Below are 10,473 nucleotides of genomic sequence, written 5' to 3' on the forward strand. Positions count from 1 at the left end.
ACGAGGGAAAGTTTTTTTTTCTTCCACAATCGGAAGATAATATGAAACTGGAAGAAGAAGAGTTGAAATGAGTAGAATTTTTTTTGATTTGGTTTTTATACAGTTTTACCAGAAGGGCATTTATGTAACTTCAATATCATATAGGGTACCCCTTAACTAGAGTCTTTGGCTGGGTATAAATTGATGGCCCCTAAATCCTTTCGGGTGCCCCTAAAAACGCGAGGCTCTTTTATTGACAGTTACACAGTAGTATAATATACTTTTACCAAACGCCTCGAAAGTGTAGTACACAAAGGTTCTATTCTCTAACCTCCAAAAGCAATCCCAAAACTGGCCAAAAACTTCACAATGGTACTGGTAGATTAACCTTGATGACCATGACTTTTCGTACATAATTCTCTAACAAATATATAGATCATAGAGACTAAACGAAATTCCCATGGAGAACTCGTAACAATACTCATAAGAACTAAAGCCCATATGTTATTTGATTTTTGATATAACTTCTAATAATAATCCAAAAATAGCAACAAAAAGCATTAACTTAAGACTCGATTATAAGTTCTAAAACCTCCCATGTTTAACTTCACTTATAATTAATGAAGCCAGTAACCTAATAATTGTTCTCAGGTTTGGATGCTGCATAGTTCTTATCCACCCCTTCAATTAGTTTCTTGGCTATTGCACTTGCATACACCGATGAACCTTCATTTATCTGCATCACAAATGACAATACTCGTAAATCAGTAATAGGAATTGAGCATTGGCACACTTAGGAATTCTCAATGGTTTACAAACCAAATCCAATTTGGCAATTTGCAAAAAAAACAAGGACCAACTACTGAAACAATTCCATACGTTTTATGAAAATTTTGCAGCTAAAAACTACTTGCTGACCTTAGTGTTGAACCAAAAGCTATAGTGATCACCAATACAGCCACCAGAGACATGAAGTAAATCCAACTGAAGTTCATCAATGATCCGCGAAACCAACAACAAATTATTCATCTTTGATCTCTGAATAAGCTTAATGGTTACATCATCATCGATAATCCTCACATCTACTTCAGTCTCTTTGGACTTCCTTTGAAGCCATGAACTTCTTACCGGTCCATTAAACGAATTCTGATCTCGATCTGCATTGCCATTTGAAGTGGGTTTCATGGTTGAGCTTTCCATATCTCCGGTTGCTGCTGCTGCTGCGGCTGCTTCGTCCTCGGTTTTCAACTTTTTGTTTCTGCTTCCACATCTCTTTTTATCAACTAAGATCTTCAGTTCATCCACTGTTCTTCTTAGTTCTTTTATATATTCAATGGCATCTTGCACTACTGTAGCTCTGTCTTGCTTCTTAATGATAAACATATATAAGAAATCAAAAGGAATTCAATACAAATATTTATCAGTAAATAGTATTAACAGATAATGCAAAAAAAATTAGAAGAAAAAAAAAACATTAGGAAGAAAGAGATGGTAGAACTTGTGACGGTTCGGGAGTTGATAAATGAAGTTATAGGTAAAGATAGGTAAAGATATATAGATTAGGAGTTGATGATGAGCAGGTATATATCTATATCTATCTATCTATATATATAGATATATATATATATATATGTGGGCATGTGCAGTAAACAATTTTTCGAGAGAGAGATAGATAGAGAATGATTGTACCTTGCTAGGGTTAGGAACCAGTAAACTCAAAGCTTTGTACTTCTCGTTAAATTGCTCTCTTCTTTGTTTTTCAGTAGTAAAATGTTTAGTACCATGACTACTGGCTCTTCTAAAACCACCAGTACTACTACTTCCACCAACACCATTAATATTTATATTCTTTGATCTCCTAAAATCCAACACCGAATTCTCAAACTGTCTCATTCCATTATTACTACCATCTCCATCATGATGATGGTGATAAATTGATCCTTCTCTCTCATCAATTCCACCACCAAACAATGAACTACCTGCACCACTTCCATTCAATCCATAAGTTTGTGGGAAGCTCTGAAACAAGTCTCTGAATATGGGAGGTTGCGGAGGAAGATTGTTCAGATGAAGTGATGGATGATCATACAGAATACTCGACGATCCTCCTGACCCGTTTTCACCTCCATGAATACCTTCATTATTGTTACCATTACTTGCTCCAAATATTTCCAGAGAAGATGTGTGGAAATTTAACGGATTGTTATTGAAAGAGATTGATGAATTAGGTAACCTCGATGCCGCAGAAGATGATGCTCCGGCACTACCACATCTGGGTAAATGTAACAAGTTGAGAAGATCAGGTGTTGATGACTGCGTAAAAGGATTAGAATTGAAACACTGAAGATTATTCTGTAACTGCTGCTGATAAAATTGTTCTGCTTGCAACTGATCCTGCATTTCTTGCATCTCTTGATGATGCTGCCAGTTATTATTAGAGTGATCGAAAACCCCGGTTTGAACCGAACTGGGATCATGAACTAGACCTTCTTGTTGGTCTAGCTCAAAATCCATTGTATTAGCAGCGGCAACAACGGATTCGTCAGCGGATTGATTAAGGTTAGGGTTGTTGTAAGGGTTTGATAAGATGGTATTACTATCTTGAATGATAACTGATGAAGAAACTCTTTCTCCTCCTCCTCCTTGGTTACTACTATTATTACTTCCAAGTAGTCCACCAGCTGGTAAGGAATGAGGATCAAAGTAATGGGTTTCACTATCAAACATTTTTTTGATTGTGAAATTTCTCCTTGAATATTGGGTCTTTGTCCACTACACATATATGATCAGTTAAACAAAAACAAAAAAATCATTATCTTTCTAGTTTGTAAGTACTACTATACTACTAGTTATTGAAAGAAAACAAACAAAGACATATCAACATAAATACAAAAAGAAGAAGATATTAATGAAATTTAATACCAAAAGGTGTTGTTGCAGTTTGAGAGAAGAAAGAAAGAATGAATAACCAACCCCGCCTCCCCAATTAAGTAGCAGAGATTGATAATTGAAACAATAGGATTAGAGAAAAATTAAGAAGAGATGGATAGCTGGCCAAGATGAAAAATGAATGAAACAGAAATGGTTTTGGGTTTGTTTTGAAGAGAGATAATGAGTTTGTTGTGTGTAATTTATACTATATACCATCAAGGAAAAGAGGGGAGGGTATGGGAAAAGAGAGAGAGAGAGAGATTTGTTTTCAAGTCTCTTGTGCTAAGTTGTTATACTGAAGATGCCGAGTTTATTGAGGTCCCCACGAAACTGTAATTCGATCAAATATCTCCGTATTTCTGATACTGCGCGTGATAATAATATTATTATATACTTTTTTTTTTCATTCTTATTCTCCTTTCTTTCTGTTGATCTTCATCATTGTTCTAAAAGAGTCTGCAGTCTCTGTATGTTCCCTAGTCTACCCATAATTTTCATTTTAATTATCATTTCTACCCTTTGTTACTCGTCATCCAAGAAGGATAAGAGCAACCACAGTCATGACCAAATTTGGGGACTATACCCAAATTTGGTCCCAAATTCAGCCGCAGTGGTACTGACTAAAACCATATTTAGTCCAGTTAATTAGGGTTTGCGACCAAATGTGGTCGCCAATCCAGACTAAAATGATTAATAGTGGGACGGAAGTATAGTGGGCGTATGATTTCAGACGGAAGTATAGTGGACGCTCCACATCGGGCGTACGTATAAATAACGTATGATAATGGGGCGGATGTATATAGAGCGTTTGAGTTAGGCGTTATTATAAACACCGCCGGGCCATACGTAGATAAAACCTACGCCCCATAGCAGACGCAGTTATTAAAAACGCCTGGTTTGGACGCAGTTACTAAAAGCGCCTGGTCCGGGCGCATGTATTATGACCGTATGCGGGAGACGGACGTATTATTAACGTCTGTGTGAGACGCATGTTTTATGGGCGTATGAGTGAGACGCATGTTTTATGGGCGTATGAGTGAGGCGCATATATTACGACCGTATGGGGTGGGCGCATGTTTTAGAAGCGTCTGGGATGGGCGCATATATTAGGACCGTCTGGAGTGGGCGCATGTTTTACGAGCGTCTGGGACGGACGCTCGTATTATGAGCGTTTGTTCGGAGCGCATGTATTACGAGCGTCTGTTACCAGGCGCATGTATTACGTGCGCCAACGGTTATATTTTGGAATTCTGATTTTGGTTTTCTGATTTTCCGACCGTTTGATAGATTGCAACGGCTCTTTCGTATATCTATATATAGCATTTGACAAACTTATTTCTGCATAATCTTATCATTTAAAATTTGGTGTTCTATTTCAAGAAATATAGAAATATGGCACCACGAGGTCCCAATTTTACAACAGAGGAAGATACAATGATATGTAGAATCCATTTAGCCATATCTCAAGATTCTGCTACCGGAACCGATCAACCAGAAAGAGTATTATGGAGTCGGATCAAAGATAAGTTGGAAGAAGCCCTGCCTTGTAAACCAAAACGTACTTGGACTTCTATCCAGAGTCGATTTCAGGGAATAAGTAGACAGGTTTCACTTTATTCTGCAAAAGTGTTGGAAGTTGATGGTGAATATCATAGCGGATGGAATGAAGTCTTGAGGGTAAGTAATCGTCAATTTTTGCACCCTTAATAATTATATACATGTAATTGGAACTGATGAGTATTGAAAATAATAACAGGTTGAAGAGATAAGAAAGCGATTCAAACAAAGTAATGGTAACAAAAAATTTAAGCACGAAGAGTGCTACGAAATTCTAAAAGATAGTATCAAATATTCAGGACGGTCGACGTTTGTGTTTGATTCAGGCCAAGAAATGGAAGATTCTCAGAGTGGTGAGGAAAACGCTGATATTGAGGAAACAATTCCAGGCGAGTCCAGTGATGATCTAGATATTGGAGATATAGAGAACACACGTAAGCGTCAGTTGGGGAAGAAAGCATCGAAACAACTAAAGAAAACAGGGAGAGCAAAATCCAATGCCCAGGAGGAAATGCTAGAGGATATAATTAAGGAGCAGCAAAGTTTCAATGAACATTACAAAGCACAATCACTAATGAAGATGGGACAGAGACAAGCTGAGTTTGAAGCAATACAAGCTAAGTTTGCGGCAAAGTTTGCGGCGAAACAAGCTAGGCAAGAAAAACTCGATTTAAAGAAAGAAGCGGACGATGACTTGGCCATAATGTTGAAGGATGTCTCTACATTGGACACTGTAACAAGAGAGTACTTCGAACTTCGAAAGATGGAAATACTACAACGCAAAAGAACCAATCTTAAAGCATGACCGAATTAGTTGAACCTTAATATTTATCATTAATAAAAAAATTAGTGAGTTTTAGTCAATTTTAGTGAATTTTAATTTTTATATGATAAATAGTACATTAGTAAGCAACGTTACAACATATTTTCCGATGAAGAAATACGATACAACATATTTCCATCCCAACTTAATAATTATCTCCAAAATTTGACCATATGTGTTCGATTAAATCTTGACGCAAGCGAAAATGTGTTTCTTTATTGTGTATAGCATGACGCCGATGTGCAGCTCTCATTCTGGAAAGTTCCTCAGTACCTACCCTCGATATATTCACCGGTGCCGACCTGCTACGTGAGTCATATTCATGTGGCCAATCACCGGGAAGACGCTCATCCTCCACTATCATATTATGTAAAATAATAACCGTTTTCATTATATAGGCAAGCACATCCGGGTTCCACATTCGTGCAGGTTGTTTGACAATGGCAAATTGTTGTTGCAGTACACCAAATCCACGCTCTACATCTTTCCGTGCTCCCTCTTGCATCGATGAAAATTTATATTTTTTCGGTGTATCTGGTTGTTTAATGGCCATCACAATAGTAGCAATCTGTGGATAAATGCCATCACCGAGATAATATCCCATATCATATGCATGCCCGTTTACTTCAAAGTTCACCGGTGGTGTTTTCCCGTTGATAAGTTTTCGAAAAATATAAGAACGATTCATTACATTAATATCATTGCAGGAGCCGGGCATACCAAAAAACGCATGCCAAAACCAGAGATCATGTGACACCACTGCCTCTAGCACAATACTTTCACTCCCTTTATACGCGGTGTATACTCCTGATTCTGCTGACGGACATCTATCCCATTTCCAATGCATACAATCCACGCTCCCCAGCATCCCAGGAAATCCCCTGTCTTTGTTTTCTTTCAGCAACAGTTCAACATCACCCGCAGTTGGTGAGCGTAAATATTCTTTCCCATATAATACCACAATCGTCTTGCAAAACCGACGGGTTGCTTCTAAAACGGTGGTTTCTCCAATGCGTAAATACTCATCTATTGCATCTGCTGCACATCCATAAGCTAACATTCGGATTGCTGCAGTTACTTTCTGATGAGGGGATAATCCAAGAATGCCACAAGCATCTCTTTTTTGAGCAAAATAAGGATTTCTAGACACCACATCTGCCAATATTCGGTTGAACAATTCTCGCCGCATTCTGAATCTCCTACGAAATATGTTAGCTGGGTAGGTGGGGTTGTCAGAAAAGTCATTCCAGAGAAGTATATCTCCGGCTTCACGATTTCTTGGTATTTTTATACGAGTATGAGACCATGTCATACTTGTAATGGCAGTTCCCAAACTAACTGCTAGATTATTTCGGCTCAATGCAACCGCATCTTCATCTGATGAGTAAAAGCTGTTATCAGAGATCGCAGAAGAAGAAGTAGAAGAAAATTCGGAGTCCGAAGAAGAAGAAGATTCAGCGTTATTGTCACAGTATTCCATTGGAATGTATAGTTTGAGAAGTGATTGGGAGAGTTCGAAGAAGAAGAATATTTGCAGTGTTGGTTTGTATTCACCGAGATATGTAGTATTGGTTTTATAGACACATGATAGACACTTATGGCATTGCAGATTGAAAATGCGAGTGAAAAGAATTGACACTGCAAAGACTAAGACTATAGCTAAAAAGAAGCGACACTGACCGATTGAAAATGAAGGCTTAAAAAGAAATAACACTAATTAAACTACAAGTACCGAAACGGAGGCTGAAAAGAAATCAACATGTCAGAATGAAAATGGAGTCTGAAAATGGAGGCTAAAAAGTAACCCTATATAGAGATAAGATAGGATATTGTAGACTTACTGAAAACGGAGGTTATAAAGTACGTATCCAAAGTGGAGGCTAAAAAGTTACTTATTCATCAGTAGGAGTATGCGATGGTGTTTGCCGTGGTGGGATAAACGTCATTCTCGGATGGGGGTTAACAGACGACATTGTTGATGCTTGACTCACTGGAGCCCACACCGCTGGTGGGATAGTTTCAGAAAAACTGCCGAATCCAATAGGGGGACGCGGCGTTTGTTGCATACGGAATTGCATCTGATCCTCCAGGTAATTGTTACGAGCTGCAAGGCCTCGTATTACTTCATCTTTTGCCTTTAAACGTATCATCCTGTCTTCCGTTTCATATAATACAAACTCGCGAAACGCACGATTAAAATCGGCATGTTCTTGAACTAGATTATAAGCTTCAGGCTGTCGTTTAAAAAAAAATAATTAAGAAATGAGATTACCATATATTTTAATATAATGACGGGATGTACTTACGTATGATAATTGTTGTGGTGGTGGAATAGGTACATGCTGAGCAGGTCGTTGAATAAGGTGTTTAACACGGTCACCATCAACCCCGTGTAATTCAACTACCCAATCGACTTTGGTCACGAATTGATGGAAGTTAGTTACATGTCGCCAATATCGCAGATACATATTATATGAAACAGCTTTCACAAACATATTTGCATCTACCCATCCAGCTTCTTTCACAAGTTTTGCTTTCTCATGACTGACCTCGCCAATTTTAAATGGTGGATTTCTAGGAATTCCAAAAGTAGGATGATTTTGCCTCCAAGATCGTTCTCCTAGGTACCACATATTCTGTCAAATTACCAGTAATCAGAGAAAATAAGTTCTTCAACTTAGGATAAAATGATAACTTTGAAGTAATAATGTTCATATAAAAACAAAGTACTAACTGACCTTGCCAATCCAAGTAAATATAACCCTTTTGTTTGAAAGCTCCACAGCCCTGCGACCAACATCAGAGTCAAGAACACCAATGGCGGATTCCCACGGTCTCCATGTCACGATGTCTGCAGTCAACTGATTAAGCGCATTCCTACAGTGAACAATATCGATAGTCTTTTTCTTCGCTTTCCACCGGGAAGTTCTTGGCCATTTTTCTTCACTAGTTGGGTCGCACGGTCTACATATGCCCAGATATTCATATCCCCAAAACTACTCCATCATAACCAACCAAATAAATCAACTGCCAAAAAATATACATTTAAATGAAATAAAAATAAATAATAATTTACCTCTAATATTTGGAACGGCCCAGTTAATGACTTCTGTCCCCTACCAGATGCGTTGAGTGCCACATACAATTTTGCAAAAGCAGGACCACCCCAGTCATACATATCAACTGCATTTAGATCCTCAAAAGCAGCTAACCAAGCCGCATCAATGTAGTTCTTTGCATTGGAAAAGAAAAAATTTCCCAAAACATACATAAAAAAGGCCCTCGCCACTTTTTCTGCAAGTTTGTCATCCAAATTAGCTGCAACCAAGATATCTTCTTTGAAATACGTAGTCAAAAATTTAATTGTGATTGCATCTGAAATCCACTGTGCCGGGGGGCGTTTTTTTCCAGAGATTGGGGGATCTTCATAATCTAAGGGTTCTTCTATTTCTGGAAAAACATGCTCACGGACATAATCAAATTTGTACTTGACTGGGTTATACGGAACATCATCCCCAATTCCAATACTCAATCCTGTCAACACTACCCAATCAAGCGGCGTGAATCCCATTTCACCAAAAGGGAAGTGAAAAGTATGCGTTGTATCCCACCAACGTTCAACAAGATAATCAATCACTGGGTGTGATGCTTCTCCTATTTCCATGGCTAATAAACGTCCCCATCCTGCCTTGTCGATAATGTATTTAATTTTTGGACTATGTTTTGTTATCTCCTTATAATAAACAATGACCGAAAAGAGTGAACCACGATGTTGGTACCTGAATTTTGGATCGCTTGAATATGTAATATCTGTAGAAGCGTGTTTGTCACTATCTTCCAGGCAATTGTAGTTATCTAGGGATACCACGGACGGTGTTGTTTCATCTTCGCTATCTTCATCGAACCCGGTATCTGGAACTTCCAAATCTCCAACATTAGGGTCTATTTCAGGCTCCATTGGACCTTTACCTTTGCGTTTCTTATTATTCATCTTTTTTCCTTGTGCAAATCTCGACGTTATTCTGCTCAACATCTGAGCACGATATAAATACAAGTTAGTAATTGTTTTTTCTGAGTTTACAGCATCCATAAGAAGTTCTATTCTATATTATAGAAGATCAAAATTTACAGTATAGAAGATCAAAAAAATTTACAGTAAAGATTATTTTTTATTTACTTACAGTATAGAAGATCAAAATTTTTTAAAGTAAATAAATACGAAAATTACATTAAACGAGTTTGAATCTCACTACATACACCGTCTATATCACAGAACTGTTTAAAATTTTGTATCTCCCCTTGTGTGAGCAACAACAATACATGTTTAATGGATTTGAGTGAACTACTACAGGTGATAAATTAGAATTATTGTATTCTATCAATCATGTTACAGTGTGTTATTTCGCTATTAGATGATGATGCGGAAGTATATAACTAATCAAACAAACAAACTAATCAAACAAACAGTAATCAAACAAACAGTAATCAAATAAACAGTACATAATCAAACAAACAGTAACCTCATGGTATGCTTAATGAAATCAACATGCAATCCACCGATTCCACCCAAACACAGCCTAATTAATCGTAACTTTAATCTTTAATCAAATTATCCAACCAAAAACAGATTACCCCAAAACAAACCATACCTTTAATCTTCAATCAAATTTGCCCGCACCCGATTAACGAATAAGATTAGTCGTTTCTTTCACAAGAACTCGTTTCTCCGCACCCAATCAAATGGCCGTCACATGAGATTTAGGTATTGCCCTAGATTTTTACTTAGGTTTCGTCGTTTTTTTTTCTTCTGTAAAAACGTAGGTTATGTAAAAAGAGGAGGAGAAGAGGATAAAAGAAGTATATATTCAGACGCTCTTTCTAAAAGCGCCCCACACAAACGCTATTTCTGTGCACGCCCCATCGAAACGCACTTATTAACAACGTCCCAACTAGACGCACTTATTAACAACGTCCTAACCAGACGCACTTATTAAAAACGTCCCAACCAGACGCCTCTTTCATGCACGCCCCACACAGACGCTTCTTCAATGCACGCCCCATTCAGACGCTCCTTCTATAAACGCCCCAATCAAACGCATCTTGTATAAACGTCTCACCCAGACGCATAAGCCATTAACGCCCGAAACATACGCACTTTATATCTCCGTATGAATGGGACGCAC

General features: G+C 37.9%; 4 protein-coding genes across 5 annotated transcripts; 1 reads left to right on the forward strand and 3 right to left on the reverse strand.

Moving 5' to 3' along the window:
• Positions 1-416: 416 nt before the first annotated feature.
• On the reverse strand, positions 417-3,205 carry LOC113292729 (transcription factor bHLH91-like). 2 transcript variants are annotated; one of them, XM_026541600.1, is made up of 4 exons: positions 2,902-3,205; positions 1,669-2,751; positions 898-1,344; positions 417-715 (listed from the first exon to the last, which is right to left on the reverse strand). In XM_026541600.1, the coding sequence occupies exons 2-4, from the start codon at positions 2,704-2,706 to the stop codon at positions 614-616; spliced, it is 1,587 nt and encodes a 528-aa protein (XP_026397385.1). In that variant the 5' UTR covers positions 2,707-2,751; positions 2,902-3,205; the 3' UTR covers positions 417-613. The 2 variants fall into 2 exon arrangements, with proteins under 2 accessions (XP_026397385.1, XP_026397384.1); XM_026541599.1 differs by having other exon boundaries at positions 898-1,347.
• Positions 3,206-4,302: 1,097 nt separating this feature from the next.
• On the forward strand, positions 4,303-5,272 carry LOC113294744. The gene is made up of 2 exons (XM_026543121.1): positions 4,303-4,587; positions 4,667-5,272. The coding sequence occupies exons 1-2, from the start codon at positions 4,303-4,305 to the stop codon at positions 5,270-5,272; spliced, it is 891 nt and encodes a 296-aa protein (XP_026398906.1).
• Positions 5,273-5,435: 163 nt separating this feature from the next.
• Positions 5,436-6,602, reverse strand: LOC113294745. The gene is made up of 2 exons (XM_026543122.1): positions 6,209-6,602; positions 5,436-6,103 (listed from the first exon to the last, which is right to left on the reverse strand). The coding sequence occupies exons 1-2, from the start codon at positions 6,600-6,602 to the stop codon at positions 5,436-5,438; spliced, it is 1,062 nt and encodes a 353-aa protein (XP_026398907.1).
• Positions 6,603-7,177: 575 nt separating this feature from the next.
• LOC113294746 (protein MAINTENANCE OF MERISTEMS-like) lies at positions 7,178-10,215 on the reverse strand. Its single transcript, XM_026543123.1, has 5 exons — positions 9,940-10,215; positions 8,367-9,323; positions 8,029-8,286; positions 7,597-7,926; positions 7,178-7,524 (listed from the first exon to the last, which is right to left on the reverse strand). The coding sequence occupies exons 2-5, from the start codon at positions 9,321-9,323 to the stop codon at positions 7,183-7,185; spliced, it is 1,887 nt and encodes a 628-aa protein (XP_026398908.1). The 5' UTR covers positions 9,940-10,215; the 3' UTR covers positions 7,178-7,182.
• Positions 10,216-10,473: the final 258 nt, after the last annotated feature.

This window comes from Papaver somniferum, chromosome 7, assembly GCF_003573695.1.
Source record: "Papaver somniferum cultivar HN1 chromosome 7, ASM357369v1, whole genome shotgun sequence".
In the NCBI taxonomy this organism is placed as follows: domain Eukaryota; kingdom Viridiplantae; phylum Streptophyta; class Magnoliopsida; order Ranunculales; family Papaveraceae; genus Papaver; species Papaver somniferum.

Bases quoted from the DNA above. Each gene is read 5' to 3' on its own strand.
- LOC113294745 (XM_026543122.1), bottom strand. From the start codon at position 6,602: ATGACATGGTCTCATACTCGTATAAAAATACCAAGAAATCGTGAAGCC. The intron at 6,104-6,208 runs GTGATGTTGAAC...GTCCGTCAGCAG, and splicing joins TTTACGCTCACCAACTGCGG to AATCAGGAGTATACACCGCG.
- LOC113292729 (XM_026541599.1), bottom strand. From the start codon at position 2,706: ATGTTTGATAGTGAAACCCATTACTTTGATCCTCATTCCTTACCAGCT. The intron at 1,348-1,668 runs GTACAATCATTC...TTTATCATTAAG, and splicing joins TGGTTCCTAACCCTAGCAAG to AAGCAAGACAGAGCTACAGT. The intron at 716-897 runs GTCAGCAAGTAG...TTTGTGATGCAG, and splicing joins GCTTTTGGTTCAACACTAAG to ATAAATGAAGGTTCATCGGT.
- LOC113294746 (XM_026543123.1), bottom strand. From the start codon at position 9,323: ATGTTGAGCAGAATAACGTCGAGATTTGCACAAGGAAAAAAGATGAAT. The intron at 8,287-8,366 runs GTAAATTATTAT...ATGATGGAGTAG, and splicing joins GGCCGTTCCAAATATTAGAG to TTTTGGGGATATGAATATCT. The intron at 7,927-8,028 runs GTCAGTTAGTAC...GTAATTTGACAG, and splicing joins TATTTACTTGGATTGGCAAG to AATATGTGGTACCTAGGAGA.
- LOC113294744 (XM_026543121.1), top strand. From the start codon at position 4,303: ATGGCACCACGAGGTCCCAATTTTACAACAGAGGAAGATACAATGATA. The intron at 4,588-4,666 runs GTAAGTAATCGT...AAATAATAACAG, and splicing joins GATGGAATGAAGTCTTGAGG to GTTGAAGAGATAAGAAAGCG.